General features: G+C 47.1%; 1 protein-coding gene across 6 annotated transcripts in view; it reads right to left on the bottom strand.

The window, feature by feature from the left end:
* The window catches only part of LOC129857579 (triple functional domain protein-like), a 137625-nt gene that overhangs the window by 56247 nt on the left and 56067 nt on the right, over positions 1-25311 (bottom strand). For all 6 annotated transcript variants that reach the window (XM_055925991.1, XM_055925990.1, XM_055925986.1 and 3 more), the window contains 9 exons: positions 21861-22409; positions 20888-21010; positions 11004-11195; positions 9429-9560; positions 8963-9193; positions 7144-7266; positions 5320-5511; positions 1185-1354; positions 616-790 (listed from right to left, as the gene is read on the bottom strand). In XM_055925991.1, coding sequence (XP_055781966.1) covers positions 616-790; positions 1185-1354; positions 5320-5511; positions 7144-7266; positions 8963-9193; positions 9429-9560; positions 11004-11195; positions 20888-21010; positions 21861-22409 — 1887 coding nt within the window. The remainder of the gene's footprint in view (positions 1-615; positions 791-1184; positions 1355-5319; positions 5512-7143; positions 7267-8962; positions 9194-9428; positions 9561-11003; positions 11196-20887; positions 21011-21860; positions 22410-25311) is intronic.

Here is a 25311-nt window from a genome sequence, read left to right as displayed (position 1 = left end):
TGTAGTCTACTTAATGTGCCGAAAAACGAAACGTCCTCCTCCTCTATCCGATGACCCTGTTATTGCACCCCAACACACGCACGCACACGCACACACACACACACACACACACACACACACACACACACACACACACACACACACACACACACACACACACACACACACACACACACACACACACACACACACACACACACACACACCCTTGAATGAGTCATCACCTCAGTACAATAACTTCCCAGAAAGGGGGATGATTACTTCATGAATATCAGTGGTCCAGGCTTTATCATTTCAAAGGCTGCTGTGGTTAATGCTTCATTTCTAGGATGTGAATCAATATCATTAATCAACCACTGTACTGCTTCAGTCCTTTGATGGTGTAACAGGACTGAGAGAGATTAGAACAACAGCAGCAGCAGAAATAGTCCTTTGATTCTCTCAGCAGGGACTGAAGGCCTTACACTATCAGATAAAACTACTACAGAAATACTGACTGTGAAACATTCAATCTCTGGAGAAGACGCCGGTCAGATACGGCCAAGAGAGGACATGGTAGATTGATTGATTGATAGATTGATCGATATTAACTTTTTTGACATGGGTGCCACTTACGTCGATGGCGTCCCTCTCGAAGATGCGTAGCTGCAGGAAGAGTTCCAGTTTGATCTTCCTCTCCTGAAACAGGTCTTCCATCTGAGCCTGGGCCTCGTCCAGCTGCTGTAGGACACTCTGGATGTGGGCCATGGAGCTGTTGTGGGGAGTCTTGTTACTGGAGATAGCAGAGTCCCTGTGTGGAGGCCAAAGTCAGAGGTTAGATAGGTCAACAAACACATTAAATACACTCCTTTCAATATCATGAATGACATGTAACATGGTAGGTGGTGAAACAGCTAGCAGAGTTTAATTATGTGTTAGACGCCATGCTCTTAGAAGCTTCAAATGCACCTCTGTTGCCAGTTAGTAGCGTGCAGTGCTGCTATCAATGTCTCTAAATGGTATGGTAAATGCAGACTAGGGGGACAATAATACTGCTCTACAATGCTGCACAGTTCTAAATAAACTACCTTTATTACTTGGTAAATTAGCTCAGATCTACAAAAGTAGAGAGGTTAGCATATTTCTATGGCGGGTAGGGGTTAGAAGGGATTGATTTAGGATGGAGGATGAGTGCGCTGTGTTACCTGAGCTGCTGGATGAGGTCCTCTCCCTCCTTGATGACGTTGACAGTGGCCTGCAGGGTGGTCTGTTGCTGCTGGCCGAAGCGTTTGATCAGGTCCTGCACCGCCTCCACAGACTCAGCATACACATCGTCCAGCAGCTCCTTCTGCAGCTCCTCCAACCACGTCCACAGCTGCATGGGCACACAGTGACAGACAGCCCAGGCGGCCAATCAGAAATACAGTAAGAGGTCTGCCGGCCAATCACACGAGAGCAACTTGTTACGCTACAAACACACTAGAAAGGTAAAGGAGATGACTGCTATCACACAGAGAGGCAGGTAAAGATGGACAAATGAAAAGCAGAGGAGAGAGGGAGAGGAGTGAAGGAGGGAGCTGCATTGAGTCATTGTGGCAGGATTAACCATCTGGTTATATTGGCATGGTGGCCCAAACCAAAGCACCCGTACCAGCATGTCGGACCCTCCCTGCCCAATCTACTACCCACCTCTTTTTTTCTCTGCATCCCAAATGGAACCCTATCCCAAATGGAACCCTATTCCCTATATAGTGCACTACTTTTGACCAGCTCCCGTAGGGCCTTTTTCAAAATAACTGTGCTATGTAGGGAATATTATGCAATTTGAGACCAAAAATGTGTTTTGTTCCAGTTCATACAGCTCTATTTTTCCATAATAACACACAAGGACAGGCAAACACAACACAGGCTAAGAACAGAGGAGGAAAGTTGGAACCGGGCCTAATCCAACCACCTTTATACAACAGATGGGTATTATTACACCATATGGACGGATAAAAGAAATGATGAATTCATATGAATATCATGCCACCACCAACCACTGTGTGAGTCATGCACTGTAAAGATGATATCAATGTCAGCTGACAGAGTAAAGTACAGCGCACTGGCACAGAACCTTTACAGAAAGGTTAATGCTGTTCGTTAATGCCTAAACCAATGACATGGATTGAAACAACACATACTGCAAGTTAACGTTCTCATAAAACCTTCATGTCGTTTTTAGGAGACTACAGTGAAGCACCACCTCTATAGGTAAACCTGCCACCTCTATCTCAGCCACAACATGGGAAGAAACACTCATTCCAAAGGTCTGCCTTCTTACAAGGGAAACCTTTCAAACACAACACACGTAATCTTCACCACAAATAAAGGCATGACAAATTACAGCTTTGAATAGAAGGCATTTCAGAAACAGAACAGCTTCTTCAATTGTGGCAATAGCTAGAGGCTCCAGTCTAGTAGATGAGAGTAGTAGAGGGGGAGGAAGGCACTGTGTTTAGGCTGTTGGAGATGTGTGTTACGCTCAGTAAAAGAGGCCTATATGTCAGTTTTAGAGTCACTTTGGGCAGCCCACCTGCTGTCACAGGACACATCATTACGTGATGATGCCCGAGAATACGGTGTTTGGAGGATGTATTGGCACGGGTGTTGTTAGAGGGCCGGCAAATCTATCCTGCCAATTTATCCTCCAAACACCGGCTTCGAGGGCATTATCACTTTTATATTACGGGTTCCCAACATATTCAAATAATGATTTACATATTTTAATTCAAATGTTATTGTGATTGATTTATTCATACTATTTCATCCTTCCACAAGATATAGTCCCGACTCAAATCTAGGGTTGCTACACTAGCTGGCTGGTCGTTCGTTCTATCGGTTCGGTTCCCACTCTTAAGGATCCGTCCCTTTTATTCAATTTTCGCCTAAAATGACATACCCAAATGTAAGTATTTTTGTTCTGTATCTGGACCCAGCCGTTTGTTCTAAACGTTCCATTGCCATACTGGCTGGCAACATTCTTATGCCTTGCATGCTAGCTAGCCAATAACGGCTAACTTACAGTCACATCAAACAGTGCAGCCAGAATAACAACAAAGTAGCTGCATTTGCATTTGTTTAAGCTATTTTCTAGTGACATTTATTTGGATACATCCATAACAATGAGCTAATGAGTGTGATGTCGGAGTGTGGTGTCAGGAAAATAACCTCACACTCAACGTCAACAAAACAAAGGAGATGATCGTGGACTTCAGGAAACAGCAGAGGGAGCAGCCCCCTATCCACATCGACTGGACAGTAGTGGAGAAGGTGGAAAGGTTTAAGTTGCTCGGCGTACACATCACAGACAAACTGAAATGGTCCACCCACACAGACAGCATGGTGAAGAAGGTGCAACAGCACCTCTTCAACCTCAGGAGGCTGAAGAAATTTGTCTTGTCACCGAAAACACTCACAAACTTTTACAGATGCACAATCGAGAGCATCCTGTCGGGCTGTATCACCGCCTGGTACGGCAACTGCTCCGCCCACAACAGTAAGGCTCTCCAGAGGGTAGTGAGGTCTGCACAACGCATCACCGGGGGCAAACTACCTGCCCTCCAGGACACCTACACCACCCGATGTCACAGAAGGCCAAAAAGATCATCAAGGACAACAACCACCTGAGCCACTGCCTGTTCACCCCGCTAACATCCAGAAGGCGAGGTCAGTACAGGTGCATCAAAGCTGGGACCGAGAGACTGAAAAACAGCTTCTATTTCAAGGCCATCAGACTGTTAAACAGCCATCACTAACATTGAGTGGCTGCTGCCAACATACTGACTCAAATCTCTAGCCACTTAAATAATAAAAAATTGGACATAATAAATGTATCACTAGTCACTTTAAACAATGCCACTTTATATAATGTTTACAAACCCTACATTACTCATCTCATATGTATATACTGTACTCTATACCATCTACTGCATCTTGCCTATGCCGCACGGCCATTGCTCATCCATATATTTTTATATGTACATATTCTTAGTCATTCCATTACACTTGTGTATATAAGGTAGTTGTTGTGTAAATTGTTAGTTTACTTGTTAGATATTACTGCACAGTCGGAACTAGAAGAACAAGCATTTCACTACACTCACATTAACATCTGCTAACCATGTGTTTGTGACCAATAAAATTTGATTTGATTTGATGATGCGCGATTTCACCTAGCATAGAAGGTGTGCTCTCTCATCAGGACACTGTTGTTCAGAGGAGCTAGCCTACAACACAACTAACACAATCACTTCAACCTGAAGCTGGAAAGACAGCAAACTAGCTGCACTTCATTTTGTTTGACCTGTTTTCTGATATTTCTTTGTATATATCCATACAATTTATGCCGATTCATGACTTCAACTGTCTGAAAAAAGTTGCCTGTCTGTCTCATCCCAACACTTGACTCCCGACACCTTCATTACTATGTGACAGCAGGAGATCGAATTTGAAAATTTCAACAATGTGGCAAATGTCGGAGAGACATACCGCAAGGTTTATACAAATCTCCTCTGTTGAAAACTAAACGTTAGTCGAAAAGAAATGTGAGAAAATGTATAGATGCTTTTTATAGTGGAGATCAATTTTATAAATTGCCTGGCTGGGCTGATGAGACAATGGATTGCACAGTCAGATGGAACAGAGGCATTTTATCGTAATAGATTTAGCCGGTGGTAACTTATGGAAAAGACACTGGCTGGAATGTGGTTTTAACCAATCAGCATTCAGGATTAGACTCACCCGTTGTATAAATACAATATAATGCACGCAAGCACACACACTCACACTTCCACTCTTCAGTGTGTGGGCGGTGTGTTGTGTGGCAGTACTGATGTAATAAATACTTCATGCCACTAAACTCCTGTACCTCTTACTACCCTGGCAGCTGTCATCACTTTCACAACACTAACTGGGCTGGGACAAGGGGGGAGGTTGAACTCCTTTAAAGGTTGAACTTAAACTTTCCTCAGGGTGAGCAGGGGAGAACCCTCACACAGCCCTACCATGAGGACATCTACACCAGATGTCATTACCACCTCCAAAGGGGTATCAATATTACAGCAGCTAGCTGGCAGGTCTCAATACACACAACTTTCTTTAATAGTTAAAAGGGTTTAAAGTAGTTTCACACTCAGATTCATGCAATTTAGTAGACTCTGAGCCATAGCCCTGACTAGAGACATACTGTAGATCGAATACAACAATAACTTTCATTAGTAAAATTTTTTAAACAGGTACAGTACATCTACATACAGGTACATCTACTGTATAAGCCTATAAGGGGACCCAGGCTCGTACCTCTTTGACGTGAGTATGGAAGGCCACAGACATGTCCAGGAGGATCTTACGTTGCTCCACGCGACGTACAAAGTCCTGGATGCGGTCCTCTAGCTGGTGGGCTGCCTGGTAAATCTCCTCTGGATCACATTCTCCTGTCTGGGCCAGCTGCTCTGCTGCCTCCAGCAGCTTGTCAGCGTTAGTATAGGTGTTCTGGACAGGGGGACATTAGAAGAGGAATTATGCGGACTGCCACATTACAGGTAATTATAAACTCAGCAAAAAAAGAAACATCCCTTTTTCAGGACCCTGTCTTTCAAAGATAATTTGTAAAAATCCAAATAACTTAACAGATTTTCATTGTAAAGGGTTTAAACACTGTTTCCCATGCTTGTTCAATGAACCAAAAACAATTAATGCACATTCACCTGTGGAACGGTTGTTAAGACACTAACAGCTTACAGATGGTAGGCAATTAAGGTCACAGTTCTGAAAACTTAGGACACTAAAGAGGCCTTTCTACTGACTCTGAAACACAGCAAACGAAAGATGCCCAGGGTCCCGGCTCATCTGCGTGAACGTGCCTTAGGCATGCTGCAAGGAGGCATGAGGACTGCAGATGTGGCAAGGGCAATAAATTGCAAAGTCCGTACTGTGAGACGCCTAAGACAGCGCTACAGGGAGACATAACAGACAGCTGATCGTCCACGCAGTGGCAGACCACGTGTAACAACACCTGCACAGGATTGGTACATCCGAACATCACACCTGCGGGACAGGTACAGGATGGCAACAACAACTGCCCGAGTTACACCAGGAATGCACAATCCCTCCATCAGTGCTCAGACATTCCGCAATAGGCTGAGAGAGGCTGGACTGAGGGCTTGTAGGCCTGTTGTAAGTCAGGTCCACACCAGACATTACCGGCAACAACGTCGCCTATGGGCACAAACCCACCGTCGCTGGACCAGACAGAACTGGCAAAAAGTGCTCTTCCCTGACGAGTCGCGGTTTGTCTCACCGGGGGTGATGGTCGGATTTGCGTTTATCATCGAAGGAATGAGCGTTACACCGAGGCCTATACTCTGGAGCGGAATCGATTTGGAGGTGGAGTCCATCATGGTCTGGGGCGTTGTGTCACAGCATCATTGGACTGAGCTTGTTGTCATTGCAGGCAATCTCAACGCTGTGCGTTACAGGGAGGACATCCTCCTCCCTCATGTGGTACCCTTCCTGCAGGATCATCCTGACATGACCCTCCAGCATGACAATTCCACCAGCCATACTGCTCATTCTGTGCGTGATTTCCTGCAAGACAGGAATCTCAGTGTCCTGCCATGGCCAGCGAAGAGCCAGGATCTCAATCCCATTGAGCACGTCTGGGACCTGTTGGATCGGAGGCTGAGGGCTAGGGCCATTCCCCCCAGAAACGTCCGGGAACTTGCAAGTGTCTTGGTGGAAGAGTGGGGTAACATCTCACTGCAAGAACTGGCGAATCTGGTGCAGTCCATGAGGAGGAGATGCACTGCAGTACTTAATGCAGCTGTTGGCCACACCAGATACTGACAGTTACTTTTGATTTGGATCCCCCCTTTGTTCAGGGACACATTATTCCATTTCTGTTAGTCACATGTCTGTGGAACTTGTTCAGTTTGTCTCAGTTATTGAATGTTGTTATGTTCATACAAATATTTACACATGTTAAGTTTGCTGAAAATAAACACTGTTGACATTGAGAGGACATTTCTTTTTTTGCTGAGTTAATGAACATATGACTAATAATATATAAATGAACAAGTTCATAAACTATAATACTCTTTTCTGTGTGTGTGTGTCCCAGCTTACCTGGGCCACCTCCTCAAAGTCCTCGTGTCTCTTCTGCAGAGCCCGAGCTCTGTGTAGGGACTTCCCCACTCCGGTATGCTTACTGAGGAAGGCTTCACCATGGTTCTCTATCCAGTCCAGCACCTGCACACACACACACACACACACACACACACACACACACACACACACACACACACACACACACACACACACACACACACACACACACACACACACACACGGGCGAGAGAGTGAAAGACTGAAATGCAAAGCGGTACAGAGAGGGTTTGCCAGAGCCGTGTCTAATAAAGGCTGTTATTAGGACACTAGAGTGATGTAGCACATGCTCGATCACAACATCTGTGTACAGTGATAGGCCTTAGGATAGTCGCTACTTGGAATCAGATAAGTTGGTTGAGCCTGCCTGGCTACAATAGAACCAATTTAATAGGCTGGTCCCAAAAGTGCACACCCAGCACAGATACTATTTGAACCCAGGTGTGGTATGAACAGGGATGTTATTGGTATGTATGCGCTGATCTGATGTGCTGCGCCACAAGGGGGAGCTTTGGGACTTTTAGCTTGACGAACTGTGTCTGGGAAAGCTCTATAGATGGCCCTGTTCTGTCCAAGGCTACTGCCATAACATAATGCCTTCCCAGTTCAGACCCACCCTCTACCCTCTGCTCTGCATCACTGTGCCAAGTCTGGGCCTGCGTCTCAAATGGCCCCCTATTCCTAGTCCATAAGGTTTTAGTCAAAAGTAGTGCACTATATAGGGAATAGGGTGTCATTTGGGACACAGGCTGGTACTTTTAATAAGGAAACATGGCTGAAGAAATCCATAATCCACTACAGACCAACGTGTCAGCCTTTCTATGGACTGTGATAATATATCTCAGTTAATAACGGCCTTATTATTTATTGAACAGATGGGTGGCCAGCTGCCTCATCTCACTATTATTGCTGAATAGAAGAATAAACAGGATTTTGATTGTGGTTTTTCAAGGTCTCTCTTCTTAGATTGCATCATTCTATGGGACATATGGATCACGCAACACATTATGTGGCAGTAAATTGGATTACCAAAGCAACTAGTACGTATCAGGAGAGAGAAAGAGAAACAGAGAGAGAGCGCGGGAGAGAGAGAGAGAGAGAGAGAGAGACAGCGAGAGATACAGAGAGAGAGAGAGAGAGAGAGAGCGAGCGGGGGAGAGAGATAGGGAGGGGGAGAGAGAGAGAGAGAGATACAGAGAGAGAGATACAGAGAGAGATACAGAGAGAGAGAGAGAGTGAGAGATACAGAGAGAGAGAGATACAGAGAGAGAGAGATACATAGAGAGAGAGACAGAGAGAGAGAGAGAGAGAGAGAGAGAGAGAGAGAGAGAGAGAGAGAGAGAGAGAGAGAGAGAGAGAGAGAGAGAGAGAGAGAGAGAGAGAGAATAGCGAGCATGTCCACAGGGCAGAGAAAAGTACAAACCAGCTCAGTCCTAATCACAAGGGTCTGTCAGCCACTCACACAGATACGTTTTCACTCAGAAACCCCAGGAGCCACTGAAAAAGCTTTGAAGAAAGTGGAGATGGATATATGTACCCCGCAAAATTACATCACAGTTCTCTTTAGTTTTGAACATGCATGAAAATTAAAACACTGTACAATAAGTATAGTGGTCTCTGACAATGATGGTAAGGTGTCTGTGTATTATGTATTCTGTATGTTTGTTTGTGTGTGTGTGTTTGTGTGTGTGTGTTTGTGTCACTGTGTGTGTGTGAGGTGTGAGTGTGTGTGTGTGTCGTTGTGTGTGTGTGTCCCTGCGTCTTCCTTAAGTGTGTGTACCTGCTGGACGTCCTGTTGGAAGACACAGAGCTGCAGGCGCTGGTGCAGCCGGACCTTGCGGTGTTGCCAGATGTTTTCCAGTTGTCTCTGGTGGTGTAGCACCTCGTGGATGATGTCCAGTACGTGGTGCACCGCCTTGGAGTAGTTGGCCGAGGCCGTCAGCGAATCAGCACTGCCCGGGGTCAGGGGCCGCTGCAGCTTGTCCAATAGGGACTTCCCGTCTTGGCTCACCTGGCGAGGAAAGGAGAAGATAGGAGAGATCCCAGGTGAGGTGGGATGAGGTTGACAATGAACTTTGAAAACACAACTGAATCGGATTTATGCAGGATTACTTTAGTGCATGTTGCAGATGCTATTTATTTTACTTTAAAGCACGACGACACAAAAAGTGCTAATCACCGACTAATCCCTTCAGTACATGAGCACTGGGCACTAGAATGTGTAGTGACTGCAGGCCCCATAGTACCTCAGAGTAGGCAGTGGTGATGTGCTCATAGAGTCCTGTGTGATGGTGGATGGTGTCCTCCAAGTCCTGTAGCTCAGAGGGCAGGTCTCCTTCTCCACACGCCTTACACCACGGCTCCACATTACCCATGTACTGGAGGAGACACACACACACACACACACACACATGATCACTCATTATAATGGTAATGAGAAGGGTGTGTGTGCATGGTGGTGTGTGGTACAGAAAATAAAGAGATCAAAACCTATAGAAGGTTAAAGGTAAATTATACTAATTCTAAACAGCACATTAGTTCTACTACTTGAACACTTTTCTATTTTAGAAGGGTTAAATAACGTCATGACTACCTAAATGTACCACAGCATTTGTATGTGCAATCATCCAACCACAGTAACTAGCGCACACAAAAACACTTCTTCTAAAATACAAACACATGTAAAGAGCAAAAACAGGCATTGAAAAATACTTGTACTTGTCCTCGTGTCTGTCTCTCTCTAACCCTTCCTCCCTCCCTCCCTCCCTCCCTCCATCCCGGCCGGCCGGTCGGCCGATCGGTCGGTCGGTCGGTCGGTCGGTCTGTCTGTCTAGTATATCACTCAACTACACATTCATGGCAGGGGATGAAAGCAACACATTGCCTTGCAGGCAGCCCTAGCTAACATTATTATTAGCTCTGCATCATGCCAGCAGCGTACTACAATGCCATTAAGAGATAGGAACTATTTTCATCTGTTCCTGTGGGAGCTGGCCAGGGAGAGGAGGAGAGGAAAGTAGAGCAGAAAGTAGAGGCATTTCAGGAGAATAATGATACAAAACAAGTGATTATTCTAGAAATGGAGGGATGAAGAGAGCGGAGATAAAAGACATAGGCATCATGTAATAAAAAAAGGTCAGTGTGTGCGTGTCTCTCTCTCTTTGTGTTTCAACTCAACCATCCCCCCGTCCGTCCCCAGACTGACAGAGAGATCTCAGTTTACCACAGCTTCAGTAGAACCATGGTAAAGAAACACAGAAACACACGCACAGAACTCAAACTTAGCTTCACATGCCAACCGCACACAACCAAACATCAGATACGACACCTCCACATGAATCAGTTGGTTGGAAAACACATGACAACAACTAAGTCCATAGAGAAAATGCGCTTACAATACAGCCTCTACCAAAGCAGGGGAAGATTCAATCTATGGAGTAGCTTCAAATCCTTGGGGATAGTAGGGTACACAAACATATAGTCTATAACAAGACTGGCCACCCTGCTACTCTGGTTTCAACCTGACCTCATGCACTACAATAGAGGTGAAGAGAGAAGAAGGCAGAGAGGGAGGAGGAGAAAGGAAGAGAGACGGGACGAAAAAGCTTAAGTGATGAAAGACAGAGAAAGGAGGGAGAGCAAATGAAGGCAGAGAGAGGAAAACAACAAGAGTGTGTGTCTCTGTAGGAGCACAGCGCTGAAACAGGTAGTAGAGGGTCAGAGTGTTCTGGCCCTTTCCTGTTCAATCTGGAAAATCCCAATGTGTGTGTGCGAGTGTTGTTGTGTGTGTGTGTGTTAATGTGTGTGTGCTTCCTCCTCACCTGGTCCACCTTCAGGTGGAAGGCAGCAGACATCTCCAGCAGGGTGGAGCGTTCGTCCAGGGCAGCAGCGAAGGCCTTCCACTCCTGCTCCAACTGACCTGAGATCTGCTGGATCTGCTGCGACGCGTAGTGACCAGACTCCAACAGCCGGTTCCCCACAGACATGATGCGGTTGATATTTACATAGACATTCTGGAAGGAGAGTGGAGGAGACATATTAGATATTCTGTAAGAGGGGAGAAGACATGACGAGGTTCATAGTTACATAAACATTCTGTAAGGAGAAGGAGGGGACATGATAGACATTTTGTAAGGAGAGGGAGGGGACATGATAGACATTCTGTAAGGAGAGGGAGGGGACATGATAGACATTCTGTAAGGAGAGGGAGGGGACATGATAGACATTCTGTAAGGAGAGGGAGGGGACATGATAGACATTCTGTAAGGAGAGGGAGGGGACATGATAGACATTCTGTAAGGAGAGGGAGGGGACATGATAGACATTCTGTAAGGAGAGGGAGGGGACATGATAGACATTCTGTAAGGAGAGGGAGGGGACATGATAGACATTCTGTAAGGAGGGGAGGGGACATGATAGACATTCTGTAAGGAGAGGGAGGGGACATGATAGACATTCTGTAAGGAGAGGGAGGGGACATATTAGATATTCTGTAAGGAGAGGGAGGGGACATATTAGATATTCTGTAAGGAGAGGGAGGGGACATGATAGACATTCTGTAAGGAGAGGGAGGGGACATATTAGACATTCTGTAAGGAGAGGGAGGGGACATGATAGACATTCTGTAAGGAGAGGGAGGGGACATGATAGACATTCTGTAAGGAGAGGGAGGGGACATGATAGACATTCTGTAAGGAGAGGGAGGGGACATGATAGACATTCTGTAAGGAGAGGGAGGGGACATGATAGACATTCTGTAAGGAGGGGAGGGGACATGATAGACATTCTGTAAGGAGAGGGAGGGGACATGATAGACATTCTGTAAGGAGAGGGAGGGGACATGATAGACATTCTGTAAGGAGAGGGAGGGGACATGATAGACATTCTGTAAGGAGAGGGAGGGGACATGATAGACATTCTGTAAGGAGAGGGAGGGGACATGATAGACATTCTGTAAGGAGAGGGAGGGGACATATTAGATATTCTGTAAGGAGAGGGAGGGGACATGATAGACATTCTGTAAGGAGAGGGAGGGGACATGATAGACATTCTGTAAGGAGGGGAGGGGACATGATAGACATTCTGTAAGGAGAGGGAGGGGACATGATAGACATTCTGTAAGGAGAGGGAGGGGACATATTAGATATTCTGTAAGGAGAGGGAGGGGACATATTAGATATTCTGTAAGGAGAGGGAGGGGACATATTAGATATTCTGTAAGGAGAGGGAGGGGACATATTAGATATTCTGTAAGGAGAGGGAGGGGACATATTAGATATTCTGTAAGGAGAGGGAGGGGACATATTAGATATTCTGTAAGGAGAGGGAGGGGACATATTAGATATTCTGTAAGGAGAGGGAGGGGACATATTAGATATTCTGTAAGGAGAGGGAGGGGACATATTAGATATTCTGTAAGGAGAGGGAGGGGACATATTAGATATTCTGTAAGGAGAGGGAGGGGACATGATAGACATTCTGTAAGGAGAGGGAGGGGACATGATAGACATTCTGTAAGGAGGGGAGGGGACATGATAGACATTCTGTAAGGAGAGGGAGGGGACATGATAGACATTCTGTAAGGAGAGGGAGGGGACATGATAGACATTCTGTAAGGAGAGGGAGGGGACATGATAGACATTCTGTAAGGAGAGGGAGGGGACATGATAGACATTCTGTAAGGAGAGGGAGGGGACATATTAGATATTCTGTAAGGAGAGGGAGGGGACACGATAGACATTCTGTAAGGAGAGGGAGGGGACATGATAGACATTCTGTAAGGAGAGGGAGGGGACATGATAGACATTCTGTAAGGAGAGGGAGGGAACATGATAGACATTCTGTAAGGAGAGGGAGGGGACATGATAGACATTCTGTAAGGAGAGGGAGGGGACATGATAGACATTCTGTAAGGAGAGGGAGGGGACATGATAGACATTCTGTAAGGAGAGGGAGGGGACATGATAGACATTCTGTAAGGAGAGGGAGGGGACATGATAGACATTCTGTAAGGCGAGGGAGGGGACATATTAGACATTCTGTAAGGAGAGGGAGGGGACATATTAGATATTCTGTAAGGAGAGGGAGGGGACATGATAGACATTCTGTAAGGAGAGGGAGGGGACATATTAGATATTCTGTAAGGAGAGGGAGGGGACATATTAGATATTCTGTAAGGAGAGGGAGGGGACATGATAGACATTCTGTAAGGAGAGGGAGGGGACATGTTAGATATTCTGTAAGGAGAGGGGGGGGACATGATAGACATTCTGTAAGGAGAGGGAGGGGACATTTTAGATATTCTGTAAGGAGAGGGAGGGGACATGATAGACATTCTGTAAGGAGAGGGGAGTAAAGTGTTACCAATATTTACATAGACAGAGGGAGGCAGGGAGGGAGGGGGGAGGGTGGGAGAAAGACAGAGATAGAGCGAGAAGGAGAGAGAGGGAGTGAGACAGACAGACAGAAAGGGTGACAGACAGACAGAGAGGGAGGACAACAGGGAGGGAGTCACAGACAGACAGGAAGGGAGGAGGGAGACAGAGAGGGGCGGTAGACGGACAAACATAAAGACAGACAGAGACAGAGAGAGAAGGAGACAGAAACACAGACCTGCAGACAGAGAGGGAGAGAGACAGACAGACAGAGAGGGAGGGAGACAGACAGGGAGGGAGACAGACAGTGAGGCAGGGTTAGAAAGACAGAGATCAGCACAGGGTGGGCCATGGCTACAGACCCAGCCACAGGAGTGCCTACGTACATAGTAAGGGCTTGGGAGGCTGGTGAGAAGTTAACACAGGACATACACAACACAACCTACTGTACACACACACAACCTACTGGACACACACACACACAACCCAGTCCAAATCAAACACAAACACCCAGAGAGACCATTACTCAATGAGAAGAGAACAGAACCCCTCCAGTCCAAACGAAAACACCAGCTAGCCTCGGCCTCTACTCTCTTACGTTACAGTGAACAGAGGGGAGGTAAACTGTCAACTGGAAACAGCCAATAAGGGGACTACTATCATAGTGCTAAGTGCCTGTATTGTGAAACCAAACAAATCTGCATCCTGTCGAGAAAATACATAGAATGGTCAAGCCAGAAATGTGTTCAGAATTGAGAATATCAGTGAAGCCAAAATAAAAAAACATTTCGCATTTTCAGTGAAGTAAAAAAACACTTGAGATTCATGGTAAATTACATGTTACAACATTTCAAAATGGTCACCCAACTGCTGAACCAACAAACGCAGCCAATCAAAAGCTTAAGGAAGTGACGGTGAGTGTGCAGCAGGCAGCTGAAGTTATCCTGTGAAGCGTAGCGAGCCGAGCGGAGGGGCTACACCCGTGGGAGAGGAGGAAGTCCCTCTAGTCTGACCACATCTCCACATGCTTCCACTCAGCCAGCTCCAGCCAGCCCCCGGACACCCACAACACTGTGTGTGGCTGGGTGGGGAGAGAGAAGGGGAGGTGAGGATAAGGGAGTGCATAGCAGGAGATCCACCCAGACAGAAAGGAGGTTCAGTCACAAGTCATGAGTTTCTCCCTCTCCTTTATCACCCATATCACAGGGCTTAAGGCTACACCGCTCACTGCCTGCTGCTCAAAACGTTACACTTTGGATGGGTTTGTTTGTAGTAGTACAGCTTCCAATCCACAGAAAAGTGAATAGGGGGATCTAGTGTATGGTACAGTCACACACATGCTGTGTTGTACTAAAACAGTGGTCATTACTTTCGAGTCCTATTGGATCTAGTACAGCTCAACAATGGCCAAGCTTCCCCTGTTTGAGAAGCCCTTTTAGTAGGCTTCCTCTTTCATGTGGGCAGAGCTACAACGTTATCCCAATGGTTTAATGAGGTGTTTATGGGAGACGAGCTCTCGCTGCCAGCTGTAGACACACACACACACACACACAGTTGATGAGCTCTCGCTGCCTGCTGTAGAGATCTACGGCATGCTGGGTAATTAAGGTTAAGGATCGATACCCTCCCTGACGCTGTCAGCGTCATCCTACTACTCGCACACTAAAACCAAAACAACACCATGTCCCTTTCATTTTGGTCCACAAAGCTGTTGTGACAAGATAGACATAGATCAGCAAACACAAATTAATTATTCAGTTTTTCATGCAGGACTGTTAGCATTCAATTACCCCTGGCTGAAACGATTACAGGTTTTTGTAGCCTGGTTTTTATCTAAATGAGAGGCTTTAATGAATCACACAACACCGCACGCAGTGTGCTCTGAAACAGAGGTGGGTGAATCCTCATTATACTAATCCATAGCAAGGGAACATCAATGGACCAATGTTCAACATCTCTTGTCTGTCTGCAAACACTTTTTAAACTGATGAGAGTTGTGAACACAACAAGCGGACAAACAGACAGACGAGCAGAACGAACACACACAGGGCTGGGCTAGATAAAGACATCTGCCCTCCTGAAAAACGACAAACGTTTCTGACTCTGACGACATCTGTGAAGCATTAAAATGTGAGGCTAAATAACAGCCTCTCTTCACTACATGTCTTCATTCCTGGATGTAAAACGACAGACAGCATGGTATCTTAGCCAGAGGGAGCTAGACAAAGGGCAGGCCTAATGTAAAACTCCTGGAGGACCCAGGTTAAAGGCAGTAAACACTGGGCCAGGCCTCTGCATAGTATCCATTGACTGATCACATTACATACACCACCAAGGCTTACCCACACAGCAGCATACCACAGAACATTCCTCTGTCTCTTAAGCATCACATATACTGAGCACTTAGAGCAGGGAGGGTCCACTCCACAGAGGAAAATACTGGCACTTATACTGCTGTCACAATGCCCATTTTTGCATGGCAAAGATATGAAGTGTGGCTGCTTTCCATCTCCACATCCCAGACTTGGGGAATTCAAAACAAATGCAATCAAGAGTTATTTATCTACGCCACAGGGACTGGTCCGACACCGGGTGTATAGTGACACATGTGAACATGATAATGATAGTGTTTCCATTGTGTTTTCGGTGAAACAAACAGGCAACATTACAGATAGGAGATAGGATCAGGATGGAACAGGAAGAACTAATCAATGAGACTGACACAGTAATGGAGGGCTTGGCATACGCCAATAACCTAAGTCTGCGTCCCAAATGGCACCCTATTCCCTATATAGTGCACTACTTTTGACCTGGGCCATTTGGGACACAGACCTAGACCCAGACACTCTGAGAGGGTGAGGGAAGAGAACGTCTTGAACAGGAAGCTCCTGGGGTTACTGGCTGGCGTTCTCATAAAATGAGGAATACGACAGAAAGGCTATTTTTTATTTCATATTTACCTTGTTTTAATATTCACACAGAGAGGAGACACTAGGAGACTAGGCCACAATGACATCACATGTCCATTCTAGCATTACCACTTCCATTATGTGTTTCAAACAGGCTTCCATTCTGTCGCTATCGGATGGCCATCTGCTTTTCTATTGAACTGGTTTTGAATTTCTGGGCCGTTCCTCCCCAAAGTGGAACCATAGAGTGTAATGTTACAACACCCCCATAGGGGGCAGACTACCATCACATCTCCATACGATTCATTTGCATATTACAAATGACATAATCATAGATGATCATCAGCCCCAGCCTAAATGGCTGAACTCTAGTCTAGCTGGGGACTCGGGGATATTGGGATATTTACTCAAGGTGGCAAAAAGCATATTTATCACAACAGTGAACGCATTAACACATTGTGATTAATACTGCTGCTGTCCGTGATGCTTTCATTGTGATATTCTGCCCTTTCAAACGTACGCACACATTTTACCCTCACAGTATCATCATCAGCAACTAGCTCTACCTCCCAAATATGATCCTGGCAGTCACACAGTCTTTCTAGTCAACAGGAAGCATGGCATCCTGGGGAAAAGGAGGCGTCTGTCCCTCTGTTCCAGAGTCCCCCTGCCTGTTGTTGACATTGCACACTGATGGCTAAGTCATGCAGAATAATGCCTGTGTGACTGTGACCAGGGCTGGGTCTAGGTCTGGGTGACCCCACTGCCTCAATGGGGCCTGTCTGTTTGTCAGCTTCTCAAAACAAGCTAGGCTGGCTCAGCACAAAATAACTCGATAAACCTCTTACAAGTAAGATCATACTAAATGATAAGAGAATCATTTAATTGTATAGAGAAATGGTTCCCAAACTGTTGGGCGAGGAGTCAGCATAAAAAATAAATACAAATATTTTTTTGAGGAACTCAGTCCGGATTTGAACTTACTCTTGAAATTTGTAATAGTAGAATGCACAAGGTGCCATTTGGAAACTGGGTAATTCATCATCAGTTCCTCTTGTCTTGTCAGTCATTGCATACCTTAGGGCTATTTATAACTTGTCAGAAATGTCCAGATTCACTAGCCCATGTCTACGTTTTTAAATTCAGTTTTTTTAGCCCATAGATATTGTTATAATTTTATTGTCGCTCAAATATCACACAAATACACATTAGACATGGCAAAATGTATAGAATTGCTATAAAATGTGCTCCCTCTCCGACCTCTAGGTCACCAGGCTGCTTGTTATGGCGCACATCTGTCACCATCGTTACACGCATTATGACACTCACCTGGACTCCATCACACTCACCTGGACTCCATCACTCCATCACCTCCTTGATTCGATAGGCTCCCATGCCTCAGCTGGCTAGATAGGCTCCCATGCCTCAGCTGGCTTGATAGGCTGCCATGCCTCAGCTGGCTCGATGGCCTGCCATGCCTCAGCTGGCTCGATAGGCTGCCATGCCTCAGCTGGTTCGATAGGCTGCCATGCCTCAGCTGGCTCGATGGCCTGCCATGCCTCAGCTGGTTCGATAGGCTGCCATGCCTCAGCTGGTTCGATAGGCTGCCATGCCTCAGCTGGCTCGATAGGCTGCCATGCCTCAGCTGGCTCGATGGCCTGCCATGCCTCAGCTGGCTCGATAGGCTGCCATGCCTCAGCTGGCTCGATGGCCTGCCATGCCTCAGCTGGCTCGATGGGCTGCCATGCCTCAGCTGGTTCGACAGGCTGCCATGCCTCAGCTGGTTCGATAGGCTGCCATGCCTCAGCTGGTTCGATAGGCTGCCATGCCTCAGCTGGTTCGATAGGCTGCCATGCCTCAGCTGGCTCGATAGGCTGCCATTCCTCAGCTGGCTCGACAGGCTGCCATGCCTCAGCTGGTTCGATAGGCTGCCATGCCTCAGCTGGTTCGATAGGCTGCCATGCCTCAGCTGGTTCGATAGGCTGCCATGCCTCAGCTGGTTCGATAGGCTGCCATGCCTCAGCTGGCTCGAAGGCCTGCCATGCCTCAGCTGGTTCGAAGGCCTGCCATGCCTCAGCTGGTTCGAAGGGCTGCCATGCCTCAGCTGGTTCGATAGGCTGCCATGCCTCAGCTGGTTCGATAGGCTGCCATGCCTCAGCTGGTTCGATAGGCTGCCATGCCTCAGCTGGTTCGACAGGCTGCCATGCCTCAGCTGGTTCGATAGGCTGCCATGCCTCAGCTGGTTCGATAGGCTGCCATGCCTCAGCTGGTTCGATAGGCTGCCATGCCTCAGCTGGCTCGATAGGCTGCCATTCCTCAGCTGGCTCGATAGGCTGCCATGCCTCAGCTGGTTCGATAGGCTGCCATGCCTCAGCTGGTTCGATAGGCTGCCATGCCTCAGCTGGTTCGATAGGCTGCCATGCCTCAGCTGGTTCGATAGGCTGCCATGCCTCAGCTGGTTCGATAGGCTGCCATGCCTCAGCTGGCTCGAAGGCCTGCCATGCCTCAGCTGGTTCGAAGGCCTGCCATGCCTCAGCTGGTTCGAAGGCCTGCCATGCCTCAGCTGGTTCGATAGGCTGCCATGCCTCAGCTGGTTCGATAGGCTGCCATGCCTCAGCTGGTTCGATAGGCTGCCATGCCTCAGCTGGTTCGATAGGCTGCCATGCCTCAGCTGGTTCGATAGGCTGCCATGCCTCAGCTGGTTCGACAGGCTGCCATGCCTCAGCTGGTTCGACAGGCTGCCATGCCTCAGCTGGTTCTATAGGCTGCCATGCCTCAGCTGGCACGATAGGCTCACATGCCTCACCTGGTTCGATAGGCTGCCATGCCTCCGCTGGTTCGATAGGCTGCCATGCCTCAGCTGGTTCGATAGGCTGCCATGCCTCAGCTGGCACGATAGGCTCACATGCCTATCGATAGGCTCACGGTTCGTCAGATTTCTGCACCTCAGTGGCGGCGACCGGTCCGCTCCTGATCCCCGGGATGGTTCCTGTGGTTGGCATCCTGCGGCTGTCGGGGAGGCGTTACTGTCACGTGTGCTCCCTCTCCGGCCTCTAGGTCACCAGGCTTCTCGTTATGGCGCACACCTGTCACCATCGTTACGCACAATGACACCTGGACTCCATCACCTCCTTGATTACCTGCCCTATTATATGTCACTCCCTTTGGTTCCTTCCCCAGGTGTCATTGTTTCTGTTTCATGTCTATGTGCTGTTAGTGTTTCTTGTTTTGTTTTATGTTGCATTTATTTATTAAAACACTCACTCCCTGAACTTGCTTCCCAACTCTCAGCGCACATCATTACAAAAACTGCAAGTAAAATTGCTGGAAATAAGCTGTAAACCTAAAAATTCACTCCACCATAGAAATAGACACGGTGCGCGCACCGGTGGTAGGCGCGGGATGTTCCCCTATGCAGGACTGGGGGACAGGACGGGGGGGTTTGGGAACCCCTGGTATAGATGAATACGTCCAAGGAAACAATGTCATACAGAAAGAGCACTGCAACTCTGTGTAAATGTACTTTACAGTATTATACCACCATACAATCTAGAGCTAGGTTCCCCAACTGGTGGTCTGCAGGGTGATTTCATTGTTCGACATAAAAAAATGCAAAAACACCACGGAATTAGTTCCAAGTGATTTAATAGAGAGATGTGATCATCTACAAATGTAAATAAGATTTGAAATGATTATGTTTTAGTCAAAAATGATATCTGTTTGGGCTTCTTTGCGGTCAATTTGTAGTCTAAAAATGATTGGTAATTATTGTATGTTCCGGCCCCATGACCATCCGCTCAAGAGAAAAATCGGCCTAATCTAGTTGATGATGCCTGATCTAGAGAATCCCAAAAATACAGTACAACAAAAAGCTAGGGCTTCAATTCATGCCCTCATTTTTCCCTTGTTGGTCCCATGAGCAGCAGAGAGTAGATAGTGGCCGGAGCTAGGGCCCTGTACTGACTACTGACAGCCAGGGCAAGGGACAGGAGAGGGCAAGGACGAGTGGAAGGAGAGAGGGCAGGGAGACCAAGTGATTCATCATCTCCCCCTACAGAACACAGCTAGGGCCTTTAACCCTGCAGGCAGCCAGGGAGGTTCAGGGCAGTCAGCACACACATACACGCACGCACACATACAGACAGACACACACAAACACACACATGCAGGAGATGGACGGCTTGTCTCAACCTCACACTGCATGTGGTAGCTACTGGGAGGACTGTTTAGTTTAACCCATCATTATGTGGCCCTTTTAAAGCGGGGGGTGACTATAATTAACTATATATTACTATAAATAAGGTATAGACGACTATCAATGAGCTTCAATGTGTTTTAACACAAAGCTGAGGGGTACAGTAGTTTATGGTCATTGTGTTACACCATTGAGTCAATCAGTAAAGTAGAAGAGTGTGTTCTTACCATACAGTTCATGGCAAAGTGGTTGTGCTGAGTCTGCAGCTCCCCGGCATGCTGGTGGTTCCCTCCTATCTCTGTGTAGCTGGTCAGGAACAGGCCCTTGTTGTGCACGATCCAGTCAAACATCTGTGGACGGTGCGACACACACAGCCATGGGCACACAAACACGCAGGCAGGCAGGCAGGCAGGCACACAAACACAGAAGAAGATCTCTATTAGCAGGTACTGAATCTTACAGCTCTGGAGGGGTGAGAGAGAGGGGGGGGGGGCTGAGCTAAAGGCTGATGACATGGATGTTTGGACACTCAGGAAGGCAGATGGAATGACTCCAATCCACTGTATTGAACTGTGTGTCAGCCTGACCCTAGTGTCATGTTGTCATACTGCCTAGACACGTGATGTTGCCACTGGGAACGCCAGACAGCTGGTCGAGGTTCGTATCACCCTGGAGTGACCTCTAGCTAGCATGACAAGAAACCTCAGTGTGACAGCTACCATTTCAACTTGTCGGGGACAATAATAACATGCCTGGGGAGGAAGAGGAAGAGAATGAGGTGGTGGTGTAGGAAGAGGAGGAGGAAGAGGAGGTGGTGGTGGGGAGATGTAATTAAAGCTTTGCTCTGATTAACTGACAAACATGTTTGTTTCCACAGCAGGGAGGCATCACATCGCCATCTGGCTGATAGCTGCATGACATCCTTATAACTGTAGCTGGATCTATGCACACTGACAGGCAATGGGCCATTACAGTATACTGCAAACAAGCACCATTACTCCTGCAGCTACTTATCCCATTCTGTTTGCTATGAAGTAATATTCTCAGTGCAAATCCAGACTTCACTGGTGAGCTTGGGATGCTTTCTTTCTAGTTATGCTAGGATGAGATATGGACCAGAATGTGAGTCCTTTGAATAGAAACAAGCCTTGTTCTATTAACACAAAAGTGAAAGTAGTGTGTAGTTAGTTCATAACATACCTTCTCTGCATCCTGCTCAAACAGCCGCAGCTGGAAGCACTGGTCCAGTTTCAGCTTGCGCATGTGCCACAGCTGCTGCAGGTGCTGGCGTGTGCCATGCAACTTGTCCAGCAGGGCACTCACTTTTGGCACCAGGTTGTGGGCATCTGGGTGGCCTGTGAGCCCATCGTTAGCATCCGTTCCCCCGCCGCCGTGGTTAGTGTAGCCTCCAGGGGTGACACTACCCTGCTGAAGCCTCTGGAGCAGCCTGCGTCCCTGTGTGTCCAACTCCTCCACCGAGGTCTTGGTGGCCCTCTTCTTGAGTGAGGCGTGTTCCTCCATGAGGCGCCGTGCACACTCCAGGTCGCGCGGAAGGTCACGCTGCGACAGGGTCTCCTGCAGCTCCTCCAGCCGCGCCAAAGCCCGGGCGGCATCGCCGGCGAAGTCTTCGAAGGCCACGCGCACCTCGATCCACTCGTCATGCTCGTACTCCAGGCTGCCCTCAAAATCTGACGTCAGCTGGGAGGGGTCCACCACCTTGGTCAGGCCCTCGAGAGACACCATGACCGTCTGCAGGAAGAGGGAGGGGGGAGGGTTCAGACACTAATATAAACAGCAGTCTGTGAGGAAGAGGGAGGGTTCAGACACTAATATAAACAGCAGTCTGTGAGGAAGAGGGAGGATTCAAACACTAATATAAACAGCAGTCTGTGAGGAAGAGGGAGAGTTCAGACACTAATATAAACAGCAGTCTGTGAGGAAGAGGGAGAGTTCAGACACTAATATAAACAGCAGTCTGTGAGGAAGAGGGAGGGTTCAGACACTAATATAAACAGCAGTCTGTGAGGAAGAGGGAGGATTCAAACACTAATATAAACAGCAGTCTGTGAGGAAGAGGGAGGGTTCAGACACTAATATAAACAGCAGTCTGTGAGGAAGAGGGAGGGTTCAGACACTAATATAAACAGCAGTCTGTGAGGAAGAGGGAGGGTTCAGACACTAATATAAACAGCAGTCTGTGAGGAAGAGGGAGGGTTCAGACACTAATATAAACAGCAGTCTGTGAGGAAGAGGGAGGGTTCAGACACTAATATAAACAGCAGTCTGTGAGGAAGAGGGAGGGTTCAGACACTAATATAAACAGCAGTCTGTGAGGAAGAGGGAGGGTTCAGACACTAATATAAACAGCAGTCTGTGAGGAAGAGGGAGGGTTCAGACACTAATATAAACAGCAGTCTGTGAGGAAGAGGGAGGGTTCAGACACTAATATAAACAGCAGTCTGTGAGGAAGAGGGAGGGTTCAGACACTAATATAAACAGCAGTCTGGGAGGAAGAGGGAGGGTTCAGACACTAATATAAACAGCAGTCTGTGAGGAAGAGGGAGGGTTCAGACACTAATATAAACAGCAGTCTGTGAGGAAGAGGGAGGGTTCAGACACTAATATAAACAGCAGTCTGTGAGGAAGAGGGAGGATTCAGACACTAATATAAACAGCAGTCTGTGAGGAAGAGGGAGGGTTCAGACACTAATATAAACAGCAGTCTGTGAGGAAGAGGGAGGGTTCAGACACTAATATAAACAGCAGTCTGTGAGGAAGAAGGAGAGTTCAGACACTAATATAAACAGCAGTCTGTGAGGAAGAGGGAGAGTTCAGACACTCATATAAACAGCAGTCTGTGAGGAAGAGGGAGAGTTCAGACACTAATATAAACAGCAGTCTGTGAGGAAGAGGGAGAGTTCAGACACTAATATAAACAGCAGTCTGTGATGAAGAGGGAGGGTTCAGACACTAATATAAACAGCAGTCTGTGAGGAAGAGGGAGGGTTCAGACACTCATATAAACAGCAGTCTGTGAGGAAGAGGGAGGGTTCAGACACTAATATAAACAGCAGTCTGTGAGGAAGAGGGAGAGTTCAGACACTAATATAAACAGCAGTCTGTGAGGAAGAGGGAGGGTTCAGACACTAATACAAACAGCAGTCTGTGAGGAAGAGGGAGGGTTCAGACACTCATATAAACAGCAGTCTGTGATGAAGAGGGAGGGTTCAGACACTCATATAAACAGCAGTCTGTGAGGAAGAGGGAGGGTTCAGACACTCATATAAACAGCAGTCTGTGAGGAAGAGGGAGGATTCAGACACTCATATAAACAGCAGTCTGTGATGAAGAGGGAGGGTTCAGACACTCATATAAACAGCAGTCTGTGATGAAGAGGGAGGGTTCAGACACTAATATAAACAGCAGTCTGTGAGGAAGAGGGAGGTTTCAGACACTCATATAAACAGCAGTCTGTGATGAAGAGGGAGGGTTCAGACACTCATATAAACAGCAGTCTGTGATGAAGAGGGAGGGTTCAGACACTAATATAAACAGCAGTCTGTGAGGAAGAGGGAGGGTTCAGACACTCATATAAACAGCAGTCTGTGAGGAAGAGGGAGAGTTCAGACACTAATATAAACAGCAGTCTGTGAGGAAGAGGGAGGATTCAGACACTAATACAAACAGCAGTCTGTGAGGAAGAGGGAGAGTTCAGACACTAATATAAACAGCAGTCTGTGATGAAGAGGGAGGGTTCAGACACTAATATAAACAGCAGTCTGTGAGGAAGAGGGAGGGTTCAGACACTAATATAAACAGCAGTCTGTGATGAAGAGGGAGGGTTCAGACACTAATATAAACAGCAGTCTGTGATGAAGAGGGAGGGTTCAGACACTAATATAAACAGCAGTCTGTGAGGAAGAGGGAGGGTTCAGACACTAATACAAACAGTAGTCTGTGAGGAAGAAGGAGGGTTCAGACACTAATATAAACAGCAGTCTGTGAGGAAGAGGGAGGGTTCAGACACTAATATAAACAGCAGTCTGTGAGGAAGAGGGAGGGTTCAGACACTAATATAAACAGCAGTCTGTGAGGAAGAGGGAGAGTTCAGACACTCATATAAACAGCAGTCTGTGAGGAAGAGGGGGGTTCAGACACTCATATAAACAGCAGTCTGTGAGGAAGAGGGAGAGTTCAGACACTCATATAAACAGCAGTCTGTGAGGAAGAGGGAGAGTTCAGACACTCATATAAACAGCAGTCTGTGAGGAAGAGGGGGGTTCAGACACTCATATAAACAGCAGTCTGTGAGGAAGAGGGAGAGTTCAGACACTCATATAAACAGCAGTCTGTGAGGAAGAGGGGGGTTCAGACACTAATATAAACAGCAGTCTGTGAGGAGGAGGGAGGGTTCAGAGACAAATATAAAAAGCAGTCTGTGAGGAAGAGGGGGGTTCAGACACTAATATAAACAGCAGTCTGTGAGGAAGAGGGAGGGTTCAGACACTAATATAAACAGCAGTCTGTGAGGAAGGTATGGAAGGAGATCCGATAAGTAGAATGTCATCTTATGACACTTATGACACGTCATTCTTATTCTATGGAAGAGGCCCAATGAAATTACACCCTGATGCATGAGATGCCCCAGATG

This window comes from Salvelinus fontinalis, chromosome 6 (assembly GCF_029448725.1).
Source record: "Salvelinus fontinalis isolate EN_2023a chromosome 6, ASM2944872v1, whole genome shotgun sequence".
Lineage (NCBI taxonomy): Eukaryota > Metazoa > Chordata > Actinopteri > Salmoniformes > Salmonidae > Salvelinus > Salvelinus fontinalis.
Note: the sequence above shows the minus strand (reverse complement) of the source record. Positions and strands in the feature narration are given on the sequence as shown.